The 20,937-nt window shown below is 37.7% G+C and overlaps 1 protein-coding gene across 2 annotated transcripts in view; it reads right to left on the reverse strand.

The window, feature by feature from the left end:
- Nucleotides 1–11,490: 11,490 nt before the first annotated feature.
- Nucleotides 11,491–20,937, reverse strand: part of LOC145681388 (uncharacterized) — a 53,444-nt gene continuing 43,997 nt past the window's right edge. Inside the window, exons 4-5 of one of the 2 annotated variants that reach the window (XM_081753039.1) lie at nucleotides 19,366–19,417; nucleotides 11,492–11,612 (exon numbers count right to left, since the gene is read on the reverse strand). In XM_081753039.1, coding sequence (XP_081609165.1) covers nucleotides 19,396–19,417 — 22 coding nt within the window. In that variant the 3' untranslated portion in view covers nucleotides 11,492–11,612; nucleotides 19,366–19,395. Of the gene's footprint in view, nucleotides 11,613–19,365; nucleotides 19,418–20,937 lie in introns of both variants that reach the window. The other variant, XM_081753038.1, reaches the window with a different exon arrangement.

Here is a 20,937-nt window from a genome sequence, read left to right on the forward strand (position 1 = left end):
TAGAGTTGACACCCTAACGGTATCCTCCAGAAGATTACACTGCTGTAACCTAGATGCTAAGACCGCAGCTTTATTCTTTGGCAGTTCCAAATCTTTAATCAGGTCATGAAGCTCCGCTTGTATGGGTCGGTGTGGTTCAGGATAGTTGGTTCCCGGCTCAAATGAAGGATCAGTGTCACTGGTATGTGGAGCAGGTTCAACTTCACTCTCATTCTCTGTATCAGTTTCCGTCGGAATGGTAGCCGTGGGAAAGGGAACAGACAATCCTTTTCCATGGACCACTGGACGAATGACAGATGGTATCACTGGGTATTCGATCTTCCTCTTCTTCTTCGTATTTATACCTTTCTTCAAGCAGGGTAGCATGCAAAAATAGCAGTCTGTACTATGGTTTGCTAGTTCACGCCAAATGGTGGGCACAGCAAAGCGCATGGAAACGTTCTTCCCATGCATCCAGGCATTGAAAGTAAATGAACAACTCGTGCTACAAACGTGGGGAGCTCATGATTTATCCTAGTCTCCAACACGAGAAAGAAAGTATAGTAAATATGCTCTTCGCACTGCAGTAGTCAATGGCCGCTTTCTGGAACCACAAATCATGTAGCACATATGTAGCACGTCACATATGTAGCACAAAATGTCCATCGAATTTTTACAATCGCGGGGCATTGCTGCACTTTCCTTGAATCACTGACACTTCACAATGAAAACAATACGTACAACATCGATAATGTCCTCACTCACTACTTTCAAACTGCTGGTTCACCAGTAACACAGACAGTCTGCCAAACTACTGCTTGAAGCACGCCACGAAAACGACTAGAGACGTTAACTGGAGCTAGTTGCGACTTCCTATCATGCCTCACGTAACTCATGAGATGCTCGCACTAGCTGTTGATAACGTACAACGTTGCCAAGACGAATATGCAGCAAATACTTGTCAAGAACGACACTTTGTACCGTGTAATACAATAATATCAAATCATGTAGCTACTTATAATGTCCCATAGCGTTATATGCAAAATATAAAACGCTAAATTACTCAGAAACCTGAGCCAGGAGAGAATTTTAAGTGCGATTGTCGCGTTCTGTGGTCAAAAATCAATAAAGAACGGTTACTTTCGTTTCTGTAAAAAAATAAAAAGTAAAAAAATGTTGAACAGTGTAATCAAACTATCGTCGAGTCGCTGCGCAACATATTACGTAGATACAACTAATTTCTGGAGAGATATTGGACGATTCAGCTAAGGGAGAATCTAATTCGATAGCTATGAAGGGAATGCTATTTTTCTCAACGTTAGCGCTACAGAAATTCAATTGATACCGCTCGGTACGAATAGGGAAGCAGAGATATAAGAAAGTGGAGGGGCAGAGATATAAGAAAAATATCAGCCTAAGGTTTTGGGCATCTCTCTTGGGTTTAGCTTCCAGAACTATATCCGTCGTTAAAGCAGGAGCACTGAAACTAGAGCTATGGCTACGGTTGGGTGGACCCGACGCCACACAGTAGAAATATACGTTAGATGGATAATGGTTTACGTATCTCTACGTCTGTTGGCCTGATTTACGGGCTGGCTCTGCTAAAATGCATCTAGCCCGTAAATCAACTACATTGGACTGCAAGGTCCTTGTATGCCTTCAAGGTTTGTCCTTCAACCTTGATTATGCCTTTTAAGAATGTAACCCTGATCGTTCAATCAAATCAGGAAGTGGGATACGCCCTCTGCGCACGAAGTCTTTAGTGGCTACCAGTTGATCTGTTTGCCGAGGCAGCTTTGTTAGCGAGTCAAGGTCTATATGTTCTGCAGGGATGGCACCCGAACGTTATAAAGTAAGCTGCTAGTACAAATACAGCTACCAAATCTTAAGGTATGACCACATCCCGGTAGAATTCAACCGAATTCAGCCCAAGGAGAACCCGGGAAGGCTTGACCATTCCCGGACCCACCCCTACCTACCTCTATCGTTCAACGGCTACCACCTTGCGTGTACCGCGAACACGTCGAAATATATTGTGTATCGTCCTGGATTCAGTGGTAAGTGTCAACTCACCATTGGAGTTTGAGATAGGCCTTGAGAGGCTTTCTCCCTTCCACAGGGATCAGAAATTGTTACGCAGAATCCTGAAATTGGCAGTTATCCCAGTCGCCGATCAGTCACCACTCGGGCAGTAGACTAGCCTTCCCCGCGGTAGGATTGTCCAAGCAATACGGATCTACCTCTCTTTTACGTGTGGAAGTACAGTTACAAAAATTAGAAATCGTTACAAAACTTTTGTCCAAATTAATAACAAACCCTTACGCCGTTTCCTTATGCATTCAGAAAAACACGTCTCGATTGCCTGCTTCCTTCTGGTATTCAATACAACTCATCTCTCTCCTCTACTTCTCTTTTTGTAAAGCAGTGTGACGTAATATACTCTTTCCATTCAGACAAAAAAGAAGAAAAAACGAACCAGGTTTACAAGGTTTATAGCTTTAAAACCGTCTCTTTCATTCCTTTGTTCTGAAGTGATTTTTTAAAACCTGAGTAAAAAATGTCACGAAGCGTTCCCATAGCTTCATAAAAGCCTTTATTTGTATTCATTCCCTTCTTCAAAGATTGCGAGCTAGGAGGCTAGGATTGCTGGTCCTTGTGAAATCTATGGAAATTGTCAATTACGGCAGTAGGTTTTGTGTTTTCCAAAGTTTGTAATGCGGGTGCAGAGACAAAAACTACTCACAGAAATGAGTGTTATTCTATGATTAATTTCATTTCTTTCAGGTAATTACAAGCAAATACTCCAGGAGTGTCATTGGCCAGGACAGGAGGGTGTAATTACCCCCTCTCTTGAGTTTAATAAACACATGTTGTTTGAGCAAGTGTATAGTAATACAAAAAAAAAAAAAGTGAAACTCGTATGTCGACTGAGAATTCCCCCAGGCAAAATCTAAAATGACACTGCTTTCAGCAACAAACGTATAGAGTTAGGATAGCTTATTGTCAGAACGCTTACATTTGGTTTCAAGAGTCGAAGGTTTGATCTCAAGTCATGTGCTTTCAAAGTGAACGACAATGAGAGAGAGAGAGATTCAAACATGGAGAGAGAGGGATGATTTACATATGCAAGTTTAGAATTGGAGAAAAAAAATGACCGGACAACATCCATATTATGAGGAAAATTGTGATTTTGTGAAACAGAAGAAGGAATGTTTCCAAACTGCGAGCATCACATCAGATAGTTGCAGGCACGTAGCTAGGATTTCGTGAAAGAGGGGGGGAAGGGGGCCGTGACATGAAATACTGTGGTCATCACACCAGGGGTTCGATCATTCTAAACTATTTTACTGCAACATATACTGGTTCGTTTAGCCAGGATTTTGTAACGGGGGGAGGGGGGGACGTGACATGAAACACTGAAGACCCAATCAATCTAAACTACTTTACTATCAACATATATTGGTTTGTTAGGACAATAAAATGAGGATATGTTGGTAAGTACTGTATTTTAATAACAAACTACGAAGAAATCTCGAGTAAAATAATAAAAAAACGCATTGAAAATGATTTTACAATATTTACGTTCTTCCTCTGTTCATTCAAATATAACAATTTTCCTTTCATTACGACCTCAACTATTATAAAAGGTACATTTAACTATTATAAAAAGTACACTGATGTCCAAAATGATTATCGCATATCTATGACTGTCTTCTTGTGAGAATGTAATTTGATAATGATTTTGCAGGGTACTTTTAATACTGATACTATGTGTATAATCGGAAATTGTATATTTGTGATAAGTTTCATAGGAAAAGAATTATAAATACAAAAATTAGAATTTGTAAAACAAAATATTTCTAAATGGACAGTAAAGTTTTATTTTTGTTTTATTGTTCTTATTTGCTGCTCTTTTAACATGAAATTTGCCACTTACATGTCTTTACCGATTATACACATACTAACATTGTAAGAAATACCGGGCGAATTCGTTACCAAATTATACTCCTACAACAACAAATTATACTCCGCCATGCGACAATAATTTTGGACATGAGTGTACAAACTCAATAATGTTTTGTAAAATATTTTACAATATCTGCGTTCCTTTCTCTGTTGAATCAAATGTTAACAGAACTTTCTTTTTACATACATTTTTGTTTTTATTATTCCATCAACTACTGTCTGTTCGAAATGACAGGTTAAAGGAGTAGTAGAAAATTCTTTTTGAAATAACATGTTTGATACTGCAAGGAAGCGATGACGAATAATTATGATCAAAAATGTCCACGCTGTTACACAACCGGCATTATGCTTTGAGAAGCTTGAAATCTCTCTGATTAGTCGCAGAAATTCTAAGAATTGCACAACACCCGGAAATTTCAAATACCCTGACTCTTCCAGGATATTCCACTAACCTCGCCCCAATGTAGGTCCGTTACCCCCCTCCCCCACATTCAAATAGTAGAATATTTTGTAGTCAGCTGTTATGTGCGTCTTATGTGCGCTTATGTGCGCCGAGTTTCAGCTTATGTGCGCACATATTTACACACGAAAATGATGATAGAAAAGCGCACTCCAGGGTAACGCCTGAGTGCAACATTCGAATTCAGACTTCAAATTTCTGTACCAAGTAGTATTCCATATGTGCGCTTATGTGCGCATAAAATTTCCATTTGTGCGCGCACATGAACGAAGAAAATCCGTAGACAAAAATGTACAGAAAATTCATGACTTTCTCTAAATCAAAGAATAACAACTTGAGATTTCTGCAGCAAGTAATACTCCATATGTGCGCCTAAGTGCACATAATATTTTTAGTGTGCGCACAAACAAACGCAAGATGTATCTTATTAAAAATTGTAAATCAGTGAAGTTCAAAGAGCGCACTTAAAGCAATGAAATAAGATAACAACTTCCAACAACATTTGTTCTTTTGTGCGTCATATTTGCCTTTATGTGCGCTCAATATCATTTTCTGTGCGCACATACTAACACATGAAAACGACGATAAAAGTGTACACCATCAGGGAAACGCATAAGTATGATATTGGAATTACGACTTCATGTTTAGTTGTCAAGTAGTATTCCATATGTGCGCTTATGTGCGCATAATATTTCCATTTGTGCGCGCACAGGAACGAAGAAAATCCGTAGACAAAAATGTACAGAAAATTCATGACTTTCTCTAAATCAAAGAATAACAACTTGAGATTTCTGCAGCAAGTAATACTCCATATGTGCGCCTAAGTGCACATAATATTTTTAGTGTGCGCACAAACAAACGCAAGATATATCTTATTAAAAATTGTAAATCAGTGAAGTTCAAAGAGCGCACTTAAAGCAATGAAATAAGATAACAACTTCCAACAACATTTGTTCTTTTGTGCGTCATATTTGCCTTTATGTGCGCTCAATATCATTTTCTGTGCGCACATACAAACACATGAAAACGACGATAAAAGTGTACACCATCAGGGAAACGCATAAGTATGATATTAGAATTACGACTTCATGTTTAGTTGTCAAGTAGTATTCCATATGTGCGTTTATGTGCGCATAAAATTTCCATTTGTGCGCGCACAGGAACGAAGAAAATCCGTATACCAAAATGTACAGAAAGAAATAAGGAAGCACGTCTCAGTACGTAAGTTCAAACACATCCAATCCACGGAAGTCGCTTCACAAGTAAAAAGTCAGACTTCTGTAGGATGTGACCTGAATACACAATACCAAATTCTAATAGGAAGATTTGTCGCAACACCCTCTCGATTCACATGAACTTGACATGATTTAATACACAAGATTCAGAGGCCGTCTGCACCTGGTCAGTTCCTAAAATCTCAAAGTTACGAACAATGCAGGATGCTTGAGGTCCAGTTGTTCCAGTCTGTCTGACGTCTAACAACTTGAGTCCAACCCAGCTGAGTCAAGTAGGTTTTATCATTGTGGGTAAAAATAACGCTAAAAGTGGTACTCACAATCTTTTATTGCACCTAACAACTACCACGAATATCCGGTGTCTAGTCTACTCGGGGATCTGGGTTTCAGTATGTTGATCCGGCTTTTGGTTCAAAAGCTTTTAAGGGGTGCCGATAGATGGATAGAACACTCGCAGTAGCTCTAAGATTTTTCAATATGTCGCCAAAAATTAACTTATAATTACTATTATTAACCCTTTCGAGACCAGGCATTTTTTTCGCGTTTTCGTCGACTTTAAGTTAAAGAATGATAACTCAAAGACTATTTACCCGACTGATTTACATTTATAATACAAAGTTCAAGAAACCAAGAAGGTTTATTTTATTTGAAAAATAAAAAGTAACCTTTTCTGGGAGGGGCGATCGGGGCAATTGCTCCTCTGGATCCGCACCTGGATGACGCACATTAGTGTATGCCGCTCACCGGTTGCGGAACACTGGGCTTGTGTTGACGACTTCGGAAGCTTCAGAATTGACTAAGCAACATACTGGTATAATTCTAAATAAGTACTAAAGTCATTATCAAAACTCTTTTTAGTAAGAACGTTAATAATTATTCCTGAACTTAGCATATTAATAACATGTGATTTCCTGTCCCCGATCCCCCGCTCGAAAAATGTTTATGATGTAACAGTCAGAGGCGAAGCCAGGATTTCATTTCTGGGAGGTTCCAGGTCCCTTCCAAGAAAATATTTGGCAATGTGTAAACTGAAAACACAAAAATGTAGTAGACAGGGGAAATTTGCGGTATTTCAGTTCAAAGGATAATATTTATTCTCTGTTTGGTCTTCTTGATGGCACATAATGTTACCAGTCTTAGAATAACTTTTCCAGTATTCTATCCAGTTATTTATTGCAGGATTGCCAGCTGTAGGCAGAAAAAGACGGAATTTTGCAGAAAGGGAATTTTTCATGCAATATTTCAGTACATAAAATCCCCCATCCCAGTACAGAATACCGAAATGATAGTTACATTGTCAGAATGTATTGTCCTATAGTTCTGTTCGGCATACGGAAGTCAATATTACATTTTTAATGTACATGTTGTACAGGTAGGGAAAATTTCGGCATTTCGGTAGAAGGGATAATATTTTTTTTCACAGTTCGGCTCGCTTCGATCATGACGACATTTGCAGGAAACATTCCCAATATTGACAGGTTGTTTTTCAAATATAAATTATAATTTTACTATTGCAGGGTTGCCAGTAAAAATAAAAATCGGAGTTTGCTCTAGAAAAGGAATATTTTCGAATATATGGGTATATAATTTCCCAACGGTACCGGTTACCGGAACGATTGTTAAATTTTCAGAAAGTACTGTCATCGATGAATAGAAAAAGGTATAACACATTCCGCAACGATAAATAGGGACGTAATTATACGTTCCTGAGTAAAACCTAACAAAATAAATGTGAAAAACATGAATTATTTAAAGGTAAATTCCACATTTACTGGCAACCCTGATCTACCAGCTAATTTTAAGTGTGATATTCGTGTTCAGCGCCTCGAAATCTATAAAGATTGGCTACTTTCGTTTCTGTAAAAAATAAAAAGTGAAAATTTGTTGAGCAGTGTTATTGGCGCCTTTCTGCAGTATGTTTATGCAACTCGTAAGTTCGCTCTTCAGAAAGTTATATATATTGGCTAGTGCTGGTCTTGTAGTTGTCTGCTCTGCTACACAATAAGTCTAAAAACATAAGTTATTCCAAGATAAAGATCCCATTGCTGTCGAAAATTTTGTTGTTCCTGTGTTTGAATTGTAACAACTTATTTCACTTGACTTTCAATTTACCGTACAAAGGTGCTGCTTTTTTATATGAGATAAGTAGACTCTGCGATTTATATATATATTTTTTATTGCCTTAACCCTTACGAGACCGACCTGGCGCGTATTTAATCCTCTCCTGTGTGAACATTAATTAAGATATTTGGAAGATTGTTTCTATGCCAAATATGGTTGAGCCAAAGCATAGGCGCCGACTTCATGGGGCTTGGGGGTGCCCGAGATTCCTCCAATGTTAATGATGAGTACTGAGTCACCCCAATCTTAAAGATATGGGAGTAGAGCCCTCCAAATAACTTTGCTTAAGATAATCTAATGTATTATTTCTTTTGTCTGATGAACTTTACTCTGAATTGTACAGCATAAACTTAACTTGAAATTTGAAATGTTTTATTTAGACAATCAACTTTGGGGAACTAAAGACTGTTACCAATGACGTAGCCAGGGGGAGGGTCCGGGGGATCTGGACATCCTCAAAACTTTGAAAAGTTGTTAAAATAAGGATTAAATTGCATATGCAGTCTACTTATTGCCCCCCACAAAATGGGGCAGGATCCCCGGACCCCTCGAATTCGCAAGGATCCTTAAAATATAGCAAAAAACTGTGTTTTCTGTTTACACATTGCCAAATATTTTCTTGGAAGGGACCTGGACCCTCCCAGAAATGAAATCCTGGCTTCGCCTCTGACTGTTACATCATAAACATTTTTCGAGCGGGGGATCGGGGACAGGAAATCACATGTTATTAATATGCTAATTTCAGGAATAATTATTAACGTTCTTACTAAAAAGAGTTTTGATAATGACTTTAGTACTTATTTAGAATTATACCAGTATGTTGCTTAGTCAATTCTGAAGCTTCCGAAGTCGTCAACACAAGCCCAGTGTTCCGCAACCGGTGAGCTGCATACACTAATGTGCTTCATCCAGGCGCGGATCCAGAGGAGCAATTGCCCCGATCGCCCCTCCCAGAAAAGGTTACTTTTTATTTTTCAAATAAAATAAACCTTCTTGGTTTCTTGAACTTTGTATTATAAATGTAAATCAGTCGGGTAAATAGTCTTTGAGTTATCATTCTTTAACTTAAAGTCGACGAAAACGCGAAAAAAATGCCTGGTCTCGAAAGGGTTAATAATAGTAATTATAAGTTAATTTTTGGCGACATATTGAAAAATCTTAGAGCTACTGCGAGTGTTCTATCCATCTATCGGCACCCCTTAAAAGCTTTTGAACCAAAAGCCGGATCAACATACTGAAACCCAGATCCCCGAGTAGACTAGACACCGGATATTCGTGGTAGTTGTTAGGTGCAATAAAAGATTGTGAGTACCACTTTTAGCGTTATTTTTACCCACAATAATAAAACCTACTTGACTCAGCTGGGTTGGATTCAAGTTGTTAGACGTCAGACAGACTGGAACGACTGGACCTCAAGCATCCTGCATTGTTCGTAACTTTGAGATTTTAGGAACTGACCAGGTGCAGACGACCTCTGAATCTTGTGTATTAAATCATGTCAAGTTCATGTGAATCGAGAGGGTGTTGCGACAAATCTTCCTATTAGAATTTGGTATTGTGTATTCAGGTCACATCCTACAGATGTCTAACTTTTTACTTGTGAAGCGACTTCCGTGGATTGGATGTGTTTGAACTTACGTACTAAGACGTGCTTCCTTATTTCTTTCTGTACATTTTGGTATACGGATTTTCTTCGTTCCTGTGCGCGCTCAAATGGAAATTTTATGCGCACATAAGCGCACATATGGAATACTACTTGACAACTAAACATGAAGTCGTAATTCTAATATCATACTTATGCGTTTCCCTGATGGTGTACACTTTTATCGTCGTTTTCATGTGTTAGTATGTGCGCACAGAAAATGATATTGAGCGCACATAAAGGCAAATATGACGCACAAAAGAACAAATGTTGTTGGAAGTTGTTATCTTATTTCATTGCTTTAAGTGCGCTCTTTGAACTTGACTGATTTACAATTTTCAATACGATACATCTTGCGTTTGTTTGTGCGCACACTAAAAATATTATGTGCACTTAGGCGCACATATGGAGTATTACTTGCTGCAGAAATCTCAAGTTGTTATTCTTTGATTTAGAGAAAGTCATGAATTTTCTGTACATTTTTGTCTACGGATTTTCTTCGTTCCTGTGCGCGCACAAATGGAAATATTATGCGCACATAAGCGCACATATGGAATACTACTTGACAACTAAACATGAAGTCGTAATTCCAATATCATACTTATGCGTTTTCCTGATGGTGTACACTTTTATCGTCGTTTTCATGTGTTAGTATGTGCGCACAGAAAATGATATTGAGCGCACATAAAGGCAAATATGACGCACAAAAGAACAAATGTTGTTGGAAGTTGTTATCTTATTTCATTGCTTTAAGTGCGCTCTTTGAACTTCACTGATTTACAATTTTTAATAAGATACATCTTGCGTTTGTTTGTGCGCACACTAAAAATATTATGTGCACTTAGGCGCACATATGGAGTATTACTTGCTGCAGAAATCTCAAGTTGTTATTCTTTGATTTAGAGAAAGTCATGAATTTTCTGTACATTTTTGTCTACGGATTTTCTTCGTCCATGTGCGCGCACAAATGGAAATTTTATGCGCACATAAGCGCACATATGGAATACTACTTGGTACAGAAATTTGAAGTCTGAATTCGAATGTTGCACTCAGGCGTTACCCTGGAGTGCGCTTTTCTATCATCATTTTCGTGTGTAAATATGTGCGCACATAAGGTGAAACTCGGCGCACATAAGCGCACATAAGACGCACATAACAGCTGACTACAAAATATTCTACTATTTGAATGTGGGGGAGGGGGGTAACGGACCTCCCCAAGGTATTACAAGTAATACTAATCTCCTCATAAGAAAGAGTAACCAAAAGCTTTCTGTAGTTTTTATTTATAACGCCGATTCTTCTTTTCTTCATTTCGTTTTATCCTTCCTTATTTTTTTTCATTTCTGGTCTCGAAGGGGGGTCCGGATCCCTCCCTTGGCTACGTGCCTGGATAGTTGCCGAATTAAGGTGAAGAATTGTTTTTAGACCATTAAATTATTACTAAGGGAGTGAAAGATCTTAAAATCTGGGGGATTAATATTTTAAAAATCTTTAGTTTCCGAGACAAGTTTCGAACCACGAACGTCTCAGCTAGCGAACCATGATTTATCCATTCAGCCACGGGACGCTGTACGCTTTTATTAATATATGATGCTCGCAATTGACTTGCTACTGTTATCTTTCGTCTCTGGTCGATGTTCTGACGCTGTTGGTAACCGTTGCCTGTGATTCTGCTGTGGTTCTCAATGAGGACAATCTGACTTCTGCTGTAAATAACTCATCATCAAACCAATATTCTGATATTACAATAGTTTCTACAGAATCATGTAACGAATCAATGCTGTATACTTATTACCCGTATGTGAGTCCTTTTTGGTGTTGCAATTTTTACAAATAGAAGCGCATATATTGCATTAACTAAAGGAGTTGTGATAAGAGGTGTCTAGGAGAGTTATTTTACAATCGCTGGAGGCAACTGCAACCGAGAAATTTGTGAATTATTTAAAAAAAAGTACCAGCGGGAAAGTAATTGTTTCTGTTAAAGTAAGAAGTAAAGTGTGGGAATTGGAATATCTGAATGGTATATTGAAGGGATTGAACGAAACAGTTTCTGAATTTATTTTGTTTTTATTTTTAAATTAATAAAAGTACGTGATACACAACTTAGAAACATGTATGATCTATTTGATATTAACCCTTCGCAAGTTTTTCAAATATAGGGAGGCCTCTAACCATTTGCATGATTTGGTCAACTGAAAAGCCGATGTTTCTGCAAAAGAAAACATTAAAATGATACAATTATAATAATTAGTTTATTTTGACTAAATACACTTTGTATCTTAACAAAGATCAAGAAAAAAATGTATTTTTTTCAACAGTGACGGATCTAGAAAGTAAATACCAGAACAGACTATGATAGGTATAATATGAATTCACTATAAACTTTAAAAATATATACATATTAGCTTAAACTATTTTCGTCACTCAAAATACTGGGGGGCCTAGGCCCCCCCGGCCCCGTTAGATCCGCCACTGATTTTCAATACATTTAAAATAAGTACGAGAATCACCCAAAAGAAAACAGTTTGGATACTGTGTTAATCTGTAGATCCATGTCTGATATAGCCTCGATGCTGCAAGGAACAATAAAATATCAATCAACCAACATTTGCTATAAACATTGAACCACTGATCATAGTGTAATATCAGTTTTTTCTAAATTGGATAAATTCTATTGTCGTGAGTGTATTCAAGTATGTATGGCAGCTTTCTCGACTTCATCAAGAGCAGGAAATTACATTCCGGATATATAGTCTTTAAACTTCCACAACAAGTGGAAAATAGACACAATATCAGGTGATGCATTTTACAGCAGGTGAGGTTAGATTTACGTCAAAGTTGCATCATCCGAGCGTGAAGTGGTATTATCATGGGGGAAATGAAACGAGCCCTGCGGAACTTCTAACACCCTTTGCACGCTGACGCTCGCTCAGCTATGTTTCGTAACGTACGTAAATCACTTTTTTTTATCAATAAAGTTGTGCATGCAAAGTGGAACAATTAGCACGTCACATTACGTCACAACCGGATCGTGCGACTTCAATGTAAGTTTAACTACCGCCTTCCACAGGTGGCAGAGGGGCGCGGTGGCTCAGTGGTAATGTGTTCACCTCCGGTGCTTGGGGTAACTGGTTCGATCTCAGCTCGCGCCGTGTGGACTTTGTGGTGGACAAACACTATGTTCGTGGGTTTCCTCCGGGTTTTCCCGTTTCTTCCCACTTTCTTCATTACACCATTTCACTGATCTCTCATCATCACCGTCTACTTTAGCCTAACCGGCAAAACCATGGGACATAAAACTTAAAGATTTCATTTCACTTTTTTCACAGCTGGCAGAATTCCAAATTTTGTGTCTCACGTTCAAAGCTTATAACTCAATAATATTTGTGCTTGTATCTGTACCTTTTCACTGCTTGGTTCAAACTCTGTGCAATTATGTAAGTGGAGTATACTGTATGATGCAGTTCAATGCTTTTTCTTTCCGGAAAACAGTTTCTCACTGATGATGAAATCAAAGATGCTGTCGTATATCGCTGAATATATACGATACAATTAAGTACTATCTCTCAAACAAATTTATGCATGTTTTCCGCGTGGCAGTATTTTCCCTCTTGTTGCTATGAAACTAAAATACTACATATTATACCATATCATTTCGCCGGTAGCTTCCTATTTACTGATCAGTTAAAACAGTATTCCTGCACATCGTAGCGAAAAAAAATATATTTGTTCTCATGCATTATACGAAAAACACAAAGAGAGAACGCATTAAAAACGAAACAAGGAAAAAATAGAATGCGATAACTGCTTGGAATCTTTCCACAAATCACTCAATTTATCGCTTTCCTTCTAAGCAGGTATTGATGACGTAATAGGTAACAACGTAGAATCAAGTTTATGGAGTTCTGAGATCGATTCCCGCTGAAGACATATGTTTTATTTTCTTTACAACAATGGAAGTTCTTTTTAGTTATCCAGTCACATGAACAAAGGAATTTGTGTAGAAACACAACATTTCACATTGGTATTCACGTTGTAGCGAAGAAATATTATCATTTCTTGCAGTTCAAACCGTGGGCAGTAAGTTAGTGAATAACGTGTTTCGGTCTTTTCATAAGCAATTTCCATTGTGTTGTCGTCGGCCAAGCTCTACACTGTAGATCTTAAAGTCGCAAGTTTCTGACAAACTCAGTGTATTTATTATTACTAGAACGACAAAATAAGAATGGAAAAAGCCACATAGTCGAAGCTATTGTAATAATAGAAGAGACATACTTTATGTCACACGCTTCTTAGGTTTACACATGAACGTAAAAATAGGCTATTATTACATTTATGGATTGACAGATAGAACTATTATTTTACGAAAACAAGGAATGGAGCATAAATATTTGTTAGCTGGTAGCAGTAATGAATTTTGTTTCGCCTTTCTTCTAGATAGGTTGAGTTGATTTTGAGTTTAACGTCCCTTTCAGCAGCGATGCTATATGAGACGGGACACACTGATTACCGTTGAATCCGAACCGCATAAGCTCCCGCCGGGAATCGAACTCTTGTCTTCTAGATAGGAAGGTGAGGTGACACCTTGAATAAAATCGTTTTTGTAACTAGAGTTGTAAGTTCGATTACTATTTGTAATTTGTATCATCCTCTAGTGCTTTATGAATCTTGCATGTAGCTTTAAAGCTAATAATAAGTTATTGGCGAAATTACGAATAAAATTTGAGGACCGAGTCAGTTGTGTAAATTCGGACACGGATCGAACTAACGAAGCCAGAGTAATGTGCGTATGTCTCTTGAACAAATAAATAAGGTTCTCTGATCTGATTATCGTCCCTCGTATGGTATTTGATAGCACGTTAGTCTGAAGATCTTGTGGTCAATGCATCGATTCCTGAGCACGCCGAACAATTTTTATTTATTTAGGAGAAGTAGAAAAGGCAAAAAAGAGACACATGAAGTCCAGAGCTAGCAAGTAGGACCTAACCAAAGGTATGGGCAATTACGTGACTTGTTTAAAGAAACAATAAAAATGGAAGAAAGATGTGCTGTCTGTGTCTAGGAATGGAGTGTAAATAAAAGAAGAAACTATAATAGGTTTGTTCTGTTCGAAAACAAGAGGATTGCGCTCAATCTTATTAAAAATAGATATAAAATATAAAAATACATTAAATAAAAGTAAAATCTTTGAATTTGTTTGAGCGTGAGAGACAACTTTTCTATCTCGTTTAGAAACATCAACAGAAAATAATGAAATAAGTTAAAACTTCCCTCTTTGATATATTGAGGCAATAGTTACTTAACTATTAAAATATCAAAACAACACATGAATGGCAAATAAGTAAAAAATTGTTTTCTATATTTAAAAAATCAACGAAAGATATTTCTTCCCTCTTACCAGAATTTCTAGTGGAATTTATTATAATAAGCATAACCCAGAATTTAATTTGCCTGAGAGCTTTAAAAGAAACAACATAAAGAAAAAAATGAACGAATTAAAATTGTCGCATATGACTACAGTAGCAAACTTTAGTTCTTCAAAGTTGTGCTGGGTAAGGTACAGAGGCGATGAAGGATTATGTAAATAATTTATGACAGAATTGGTGGAATATATAACGTGGGAAGAAACGGGAGAACCCTGAGAAAACCCACGAGCACGGTGTTGTGTACCACAAACTCATATGACGGAACCCTTGGAACCAGTGGTGAGCGCTCTATGACTGATCCACTGTGCCCCTATGACTATCCCGAAAACGAAAAGAAGTATAGAAGTAACGACATGTTTGGTGGAGACATTAAAACTTGGTATAATCAATGTTTGAGGTAATGACATCAGTCAGATGTTTCCTCATATTGACTACCAGATTGGAACACATTGCCAGGTGCTCTCGTAAATGATCACTCAATTTCATCATGTGACCCTGAAGAAGTTTCTGGTCCCAGTCTTGTCGACATATTTCCCAATCTTGAACCATAGAACCCCAAAGGTGTTCTGTGGTGTTAAGATCAGGAGATTTGGGAGGCCAGTCTACAAAGATCAGTTCAGGATGATCATCCAACCATTCTGTCGTCTATATTGAGGCATGAACAGCACTATTGCCGTGCATAAAAATGAATTCCTTCTGTCTGGAAAATGTGTATGAAGGGATGGCAGTAGAGTGTTCTCTAATAATTGAATATAGTTGGCACTAGTCATCCTCCTAGGAACAGGCACTAGCTCATCAGGACCTGCAACTATGATATAACCCGAAAATTAAGCTGAGACTCGGTCAGAGTGCAAAGTTCGAACTACGTGCTCCAAGTGATATCGTGTTCCACGTGATCGGTATAGTATTACTCTTCCGTGAACGGAATACCCTCTCGTCGGACCTGATGAATAGATTCCTATATGTTTGGGGAGTATTCGCATGCAACTGAGGCCATTCTAGACGCCTTGCCTTGTGTTAGAATAGTTTTCTTTGAGGGACGTGCATGTTTGATTCCAGCAGTTGAGTCGTTGTCTTATGAGGGGGAAATTCCCTTTGGCAATACTGGATGAATACTATAACCAAAGGAAATTTCCCCCCTCATCCCTTTTGTAATTCGCACAGTGTATATAGATATAGACACGAAGCGTCAATAATATTTTTTACACAATGACTGTAGTAACAATAATATAACTCATGATATTAATATATGCACGGTGTAGGTTAGTCTGTTTCTAGTTAACAAGGAACATTGAAAGGGTTTACAACTGATTTGAACATTTTTATTATTTTATTCATTATAAATATATAGTGACTTAATATTTTATTTGTAGTTAAAAATGGTTACTTTATTGGTTAAAGCAAATAAAGAACAAAAATGCCCCCAGCAGGAATCGAACCCAGAGCAATTTGCACGTAAGACGTAGATACTCCTTACTCTGCCACACCATCACTTGGTAACTTACTAGTTGTATCATACCTGTGGCGAGTCGGAAACTTTAAGACGCTTTTCCCCCGCTATTCTTTGGCTACTGCCTCTCTTAGTATGTAATATTAACACTTTAAATGTGCACTACTACCTCGTGAAAGATGGTCCCGAAGTCCATTTACTAAAGTCTGCTTTTTCCTTGTTAGCTCAAGACTTTATGTGTCTCGATTTGTTTTCTTTTTTGGCCTTTTCTACTTGTGCTAAAGAAATAAAAACGATTCGGCGAGCGCGGAAATCGATCCTTGGAACACAAGATCTTCAGACTATTTTCATATGGAATACTCTACGAGGGACGATAGCCAGAGCAGAGAAACTTATTTATTTGTTTAAGGGACATACACACATTACTCTGGATTTGATAATTCGAACCGTGTCCGAATTTACAGAACTGACTCGGTCTTCAAATTTTACTCGTAATTTCGCCAATATGTTATTATTAGCTTTAACTCTACATGCAAAATTCATAAAGCATTAAAGGAACGACACAAATTACAAATAGTGATCGAACTTACAACTCTAGTTACAAAAACGATTTTATTCAAGGTGTCACCTCAGCTTCATATCTAGAAGAAGACCCGGTTCGATTCCCGGCGGGACCTCATGTGGTTCGAATTCAACGGTAATCAGTATGTCCCGTCTCATATAGCGTCGCTGCTGAAAGGGACATTAAACTCAAAATCAACTCAACTTATCTAGAAGAAAGGCGAAACAAAATTCATTACTGCTACCAGCTAACAAATATTTATGCTCCATTTCTTGTTTTACTAGTCCTATCTGTCAATCCATAAATGTAATAATAGCCTATTTTTACATTCATGTGTAACCCTAAGAAACATGTGATATAAAGTATATCTCTTCTATTATTATCAATAGCTTCGACTATGTAGCTTTTTTCATTCTTATTTTGTCGTTCTAGTAATAATATTAAATACACTGAGTTTGTCAGAAACTTGCGACTTTAAGATCTACAGTGTAGAGCTTGGCCGCCGACAACACACTGGACATTGTTTATAAAAAGACCGAAAATAAAAGGAAATTCACTAACTTACTGTCCACGATTTGAACTGCAAGAAATGATAATATTTCTTCGCTACAACGTGAATAGCAATATGAAATGTTGTGTTTCTACATAATTTCCTTTTTTCGTGTAACTGGATAATTAAAAAGAACTTCCATTATTTTAAAGAAAATAAAGCATGTCTTCAGCGGGAATCAATCTCAGTGCTCCAAGAACTTGATTTTATGTTGTTACCTATTACGTCATCAATACCTGTTTAGAAGGAAAGCGATAAATTGAGTGATTTGTGGAAAGAGTCCAAGCAGTTATCGCATTCTATTTTTTCCTTTTTTCGTTTTTATTGCGTCTACTCTTTATTTTTTTCGTACAATACATGAAGAAACAAATAAAGTTTTTTCACTACGATATCCAGGAATACTATTTTAACTGATCATCAAATAGGAAGCTACTGGCGAAATGATATGTAGTATTTTATTTTCAGAGCAGCAAGCAGCAAGATATTATCCCGCGGAAAACATGCATCAATTTGTTTGACAGATAGTACATCGACCGTTATAGAAACACTGGATTCGTACTATTATAAGTACTTGAACCTGTTTGGCGAACAGATATGCACACAACATTTGTCACTTGTGTTTCACACGAAAACATTTCGCTTTTTTATGGAGTATCCGTATAGTAGTAAAACCATTCCGCCTTAGCCTCAACTGCGGATTTAGTTTATGTTTGAAACTAAGATAATATTACCACGTATACTTCATCAACTGCACAAAATACTCCTCACTTACGCAGTATTAACCTCTGACGGTTGTCAGAGAGAAGTATTTTACCACCGCACCATTACAATGTGATTGGTCACTTAATTGTTCTCTGAACGTGAATATTTTGGGGCCATGGTGGCTTAGTGGTAGAACTGTTACCTCTGGTGAGTGCGATCCCTGGCGAAGTAAGTTTCAGGTGGACAACATCGTGTCCGTGGGTTTTCTAGGGGGAATTACTTCCGTTTCCTTCTGTTTTCTCATTCCACCAATTCTTCCATCATCATTCACTTGCTTTACTCATCGTCTAACTTAGCCTAAAAGGCATATGCCTAAGCGATGTGGAACTTTAAGGTGAAAGAGTTCTAAATTTGAATACCCATACTGTTGTTCATGCTGGAGCGGTATTCTTATCTGCTTATCTGTCTTGCCAAATGTTGATGCTAGAGGTAGACTATAACTTAGCCTAAAGGGCATATGCCTAAGCGATGTGGAACTTTAAGGTGAAAGAGTTCTAAATTTGAATACCCATACTGTTGTTCATGCTGGAGCGGTATTCTTATCTGCTTATCTGTCTTGCCAAATGTTGATGCTAGAGGTAGACTATAACTTAGCCTAAAGGGCATATGCCTAAGCGATGTGGAACTTTAAGGTGAAAGAGTTCTAAATTTGAATACCCATACTGTTGTTCATGCTGGAGCGGTATTCTTATCTGCTTATCTGTCTTGCCAAATGTTGATGCTAGAGGTAGACTATAACTTAGCCTAAAGGGCATATGCCTAAGCGATGTGGAACTTTAAGGTGAAAGAGTTCTAAATTTGAATACCCATACTGTTGTTCATGCTGGAGCGGTATTCTTATCTGCTTATCTGTCTTGCCAAATGTTAATGCTAGAGGTAGACTATAACTACAGCGTAAATTATATTGAAAGTGTGGTGCAAGAAACGATTGAGAAAGGAAGGAAGGAATCGGCCTGGGACCTGTATGTTAAGTACCATCCCCGGTATTTGCCTGGTGTGAATGAGGAAAACCCAGGAAAACCTCATTCAGGATGACTGGCCTGAAAAAGCTTTTTACACTTTTTCGACTGAGTGGCCCCACAGGGGATCTAACCCGGGACTGCTCGCATCAAAGGACGAGTCAGTAAGTGTTATGGCGAACACACACAAGTATTTAATCATTTCATCAAAATGGTGTCGATGAAGATAAAAGTATTAAGTAACACAACTTACCCTAATAAATTTGTCAAAAATCCACCACCTTTACTTTCCTCTGGTAAAGGAGCTGAAAGATATGGTATTTTTAAAATAATATTAGCACAAGATAATAGTCTTTTGCACAACACATAACGTGGTTTCATGTACTCATACCATGACTTCATTGTCTCATTATAGGTATACTGGGAGATATAAAGTTGATTACCATACTTTACAGGAAATATAAGGCAACCCCGAGTATACAACTCTGTGTATCATGATTGGTATGTTAAGTTGTTTATTGCCTTTTAAATTTGAATGATAATGTAGAATGAGAAAACTAGTAAATCTTGATGTATAAAAATAAATGAATGTTCCTTTTTTGGATGTTTGTCCGGTTTATAAATCAACAGCATTCACTGTGCATAGTTGTAAGTAACTGTATAGAAGAAACGAAAGCCTGTAAGAGACTACTTAAAATTCTTTAATGTGTATCCCAACTGGGGAGAGGAGTTAAAAATTTATGCTAGAAATAAAGTATCTCACGAGTCCCTTGTGCTAGGAAGACGGAACTCGGCACAGACTAGAATACATACAGACGATCAACCTCCTATATGCGCTATTGAAATAAGTTTGGATCATCTGCACAGCTAAAGATCCAATCAACGCTCCCGGTGGGCGGGATCAGTATCGTAGTGTGTGGATGGCGCTGTCATCGGTCTTGGAACGTGACGCCATGGGTTGTCATAGTAACCGGCGGATTGTTTTCGTCTGCTTCGCATCTCAGTGTTAGATGTAGTGCAGAAAGATCAGATAAGCTAATGTTCACTTTTTCTTGTACTGTCTCTGGACTTAATGTTCCTTTCCAGCCTTTTTACATTAATAGACTTTTCTTCCGTTTAAAAGAGTTCACTTTGAAAGGAGAGATTACAAAACAAAACACCACTGATAGATTTACATACTAAATGGAGGAAATAACTGATTTCATCCTGTATAACGTATATTTAATGTGACATACACTCGATTATTCTCTCCAGTTATCAGATATAACAGTGAAATTAAACCGTTTAACCTTAAAATAATCGAAATACTATTATCCAATATTACGATTGTATAACAAAATGGAAAAATAAAATAATAAGAAAAATAATCTACTCTATGGTTACTTTCGAAATTTCCACGTGACTTCAGATCGACTGGTTAGTTCCGTCGTTGTATGTTAGAGGCGCTACTGTCGCCAAGTTTCCAGTTTTTCGCTGAGTTTGCGGTCTGTATATTCTAGTCTTTGGAACTCTGTGTGTCAACTCATAGCGGAGCTTGCCCCATTACCGGACTGTTCTCAATACTGGAAAGTAATAGTTTTAGCATTCCGGCGTTAGAGAGCAGTATCTGTTCTACATGCATCTGTAGCATTTATGAACAGGGTAAGTGTTTGGCGCCACTTGTCTGTCGTGCTCGCCAATCTGAAGTAAATCACTGAAAATTGATCCTCACTGCTGTCTTGCATTACGTATATAAATTTTACAAAAGATTTTCACCTTCCTAAGGTAAATGAAGTAAATTTATCTTACTCTCACAATAATCCTTAATAATTAAAGAAGCGTACAG

Source organism: Thermobia domestica, chromosome 3 (genome assembly GCF_964235325.1).
Source record: "Thermobia domestica chromosome 3, izTheDome1.hap1.1, whole genome shotgun sequence".
NCBI lineage: Eukaryota > Metazoa > Arthropoda > Insecta > Zygentoma > Lepismatidae > Thermobia > Thermobia domestica.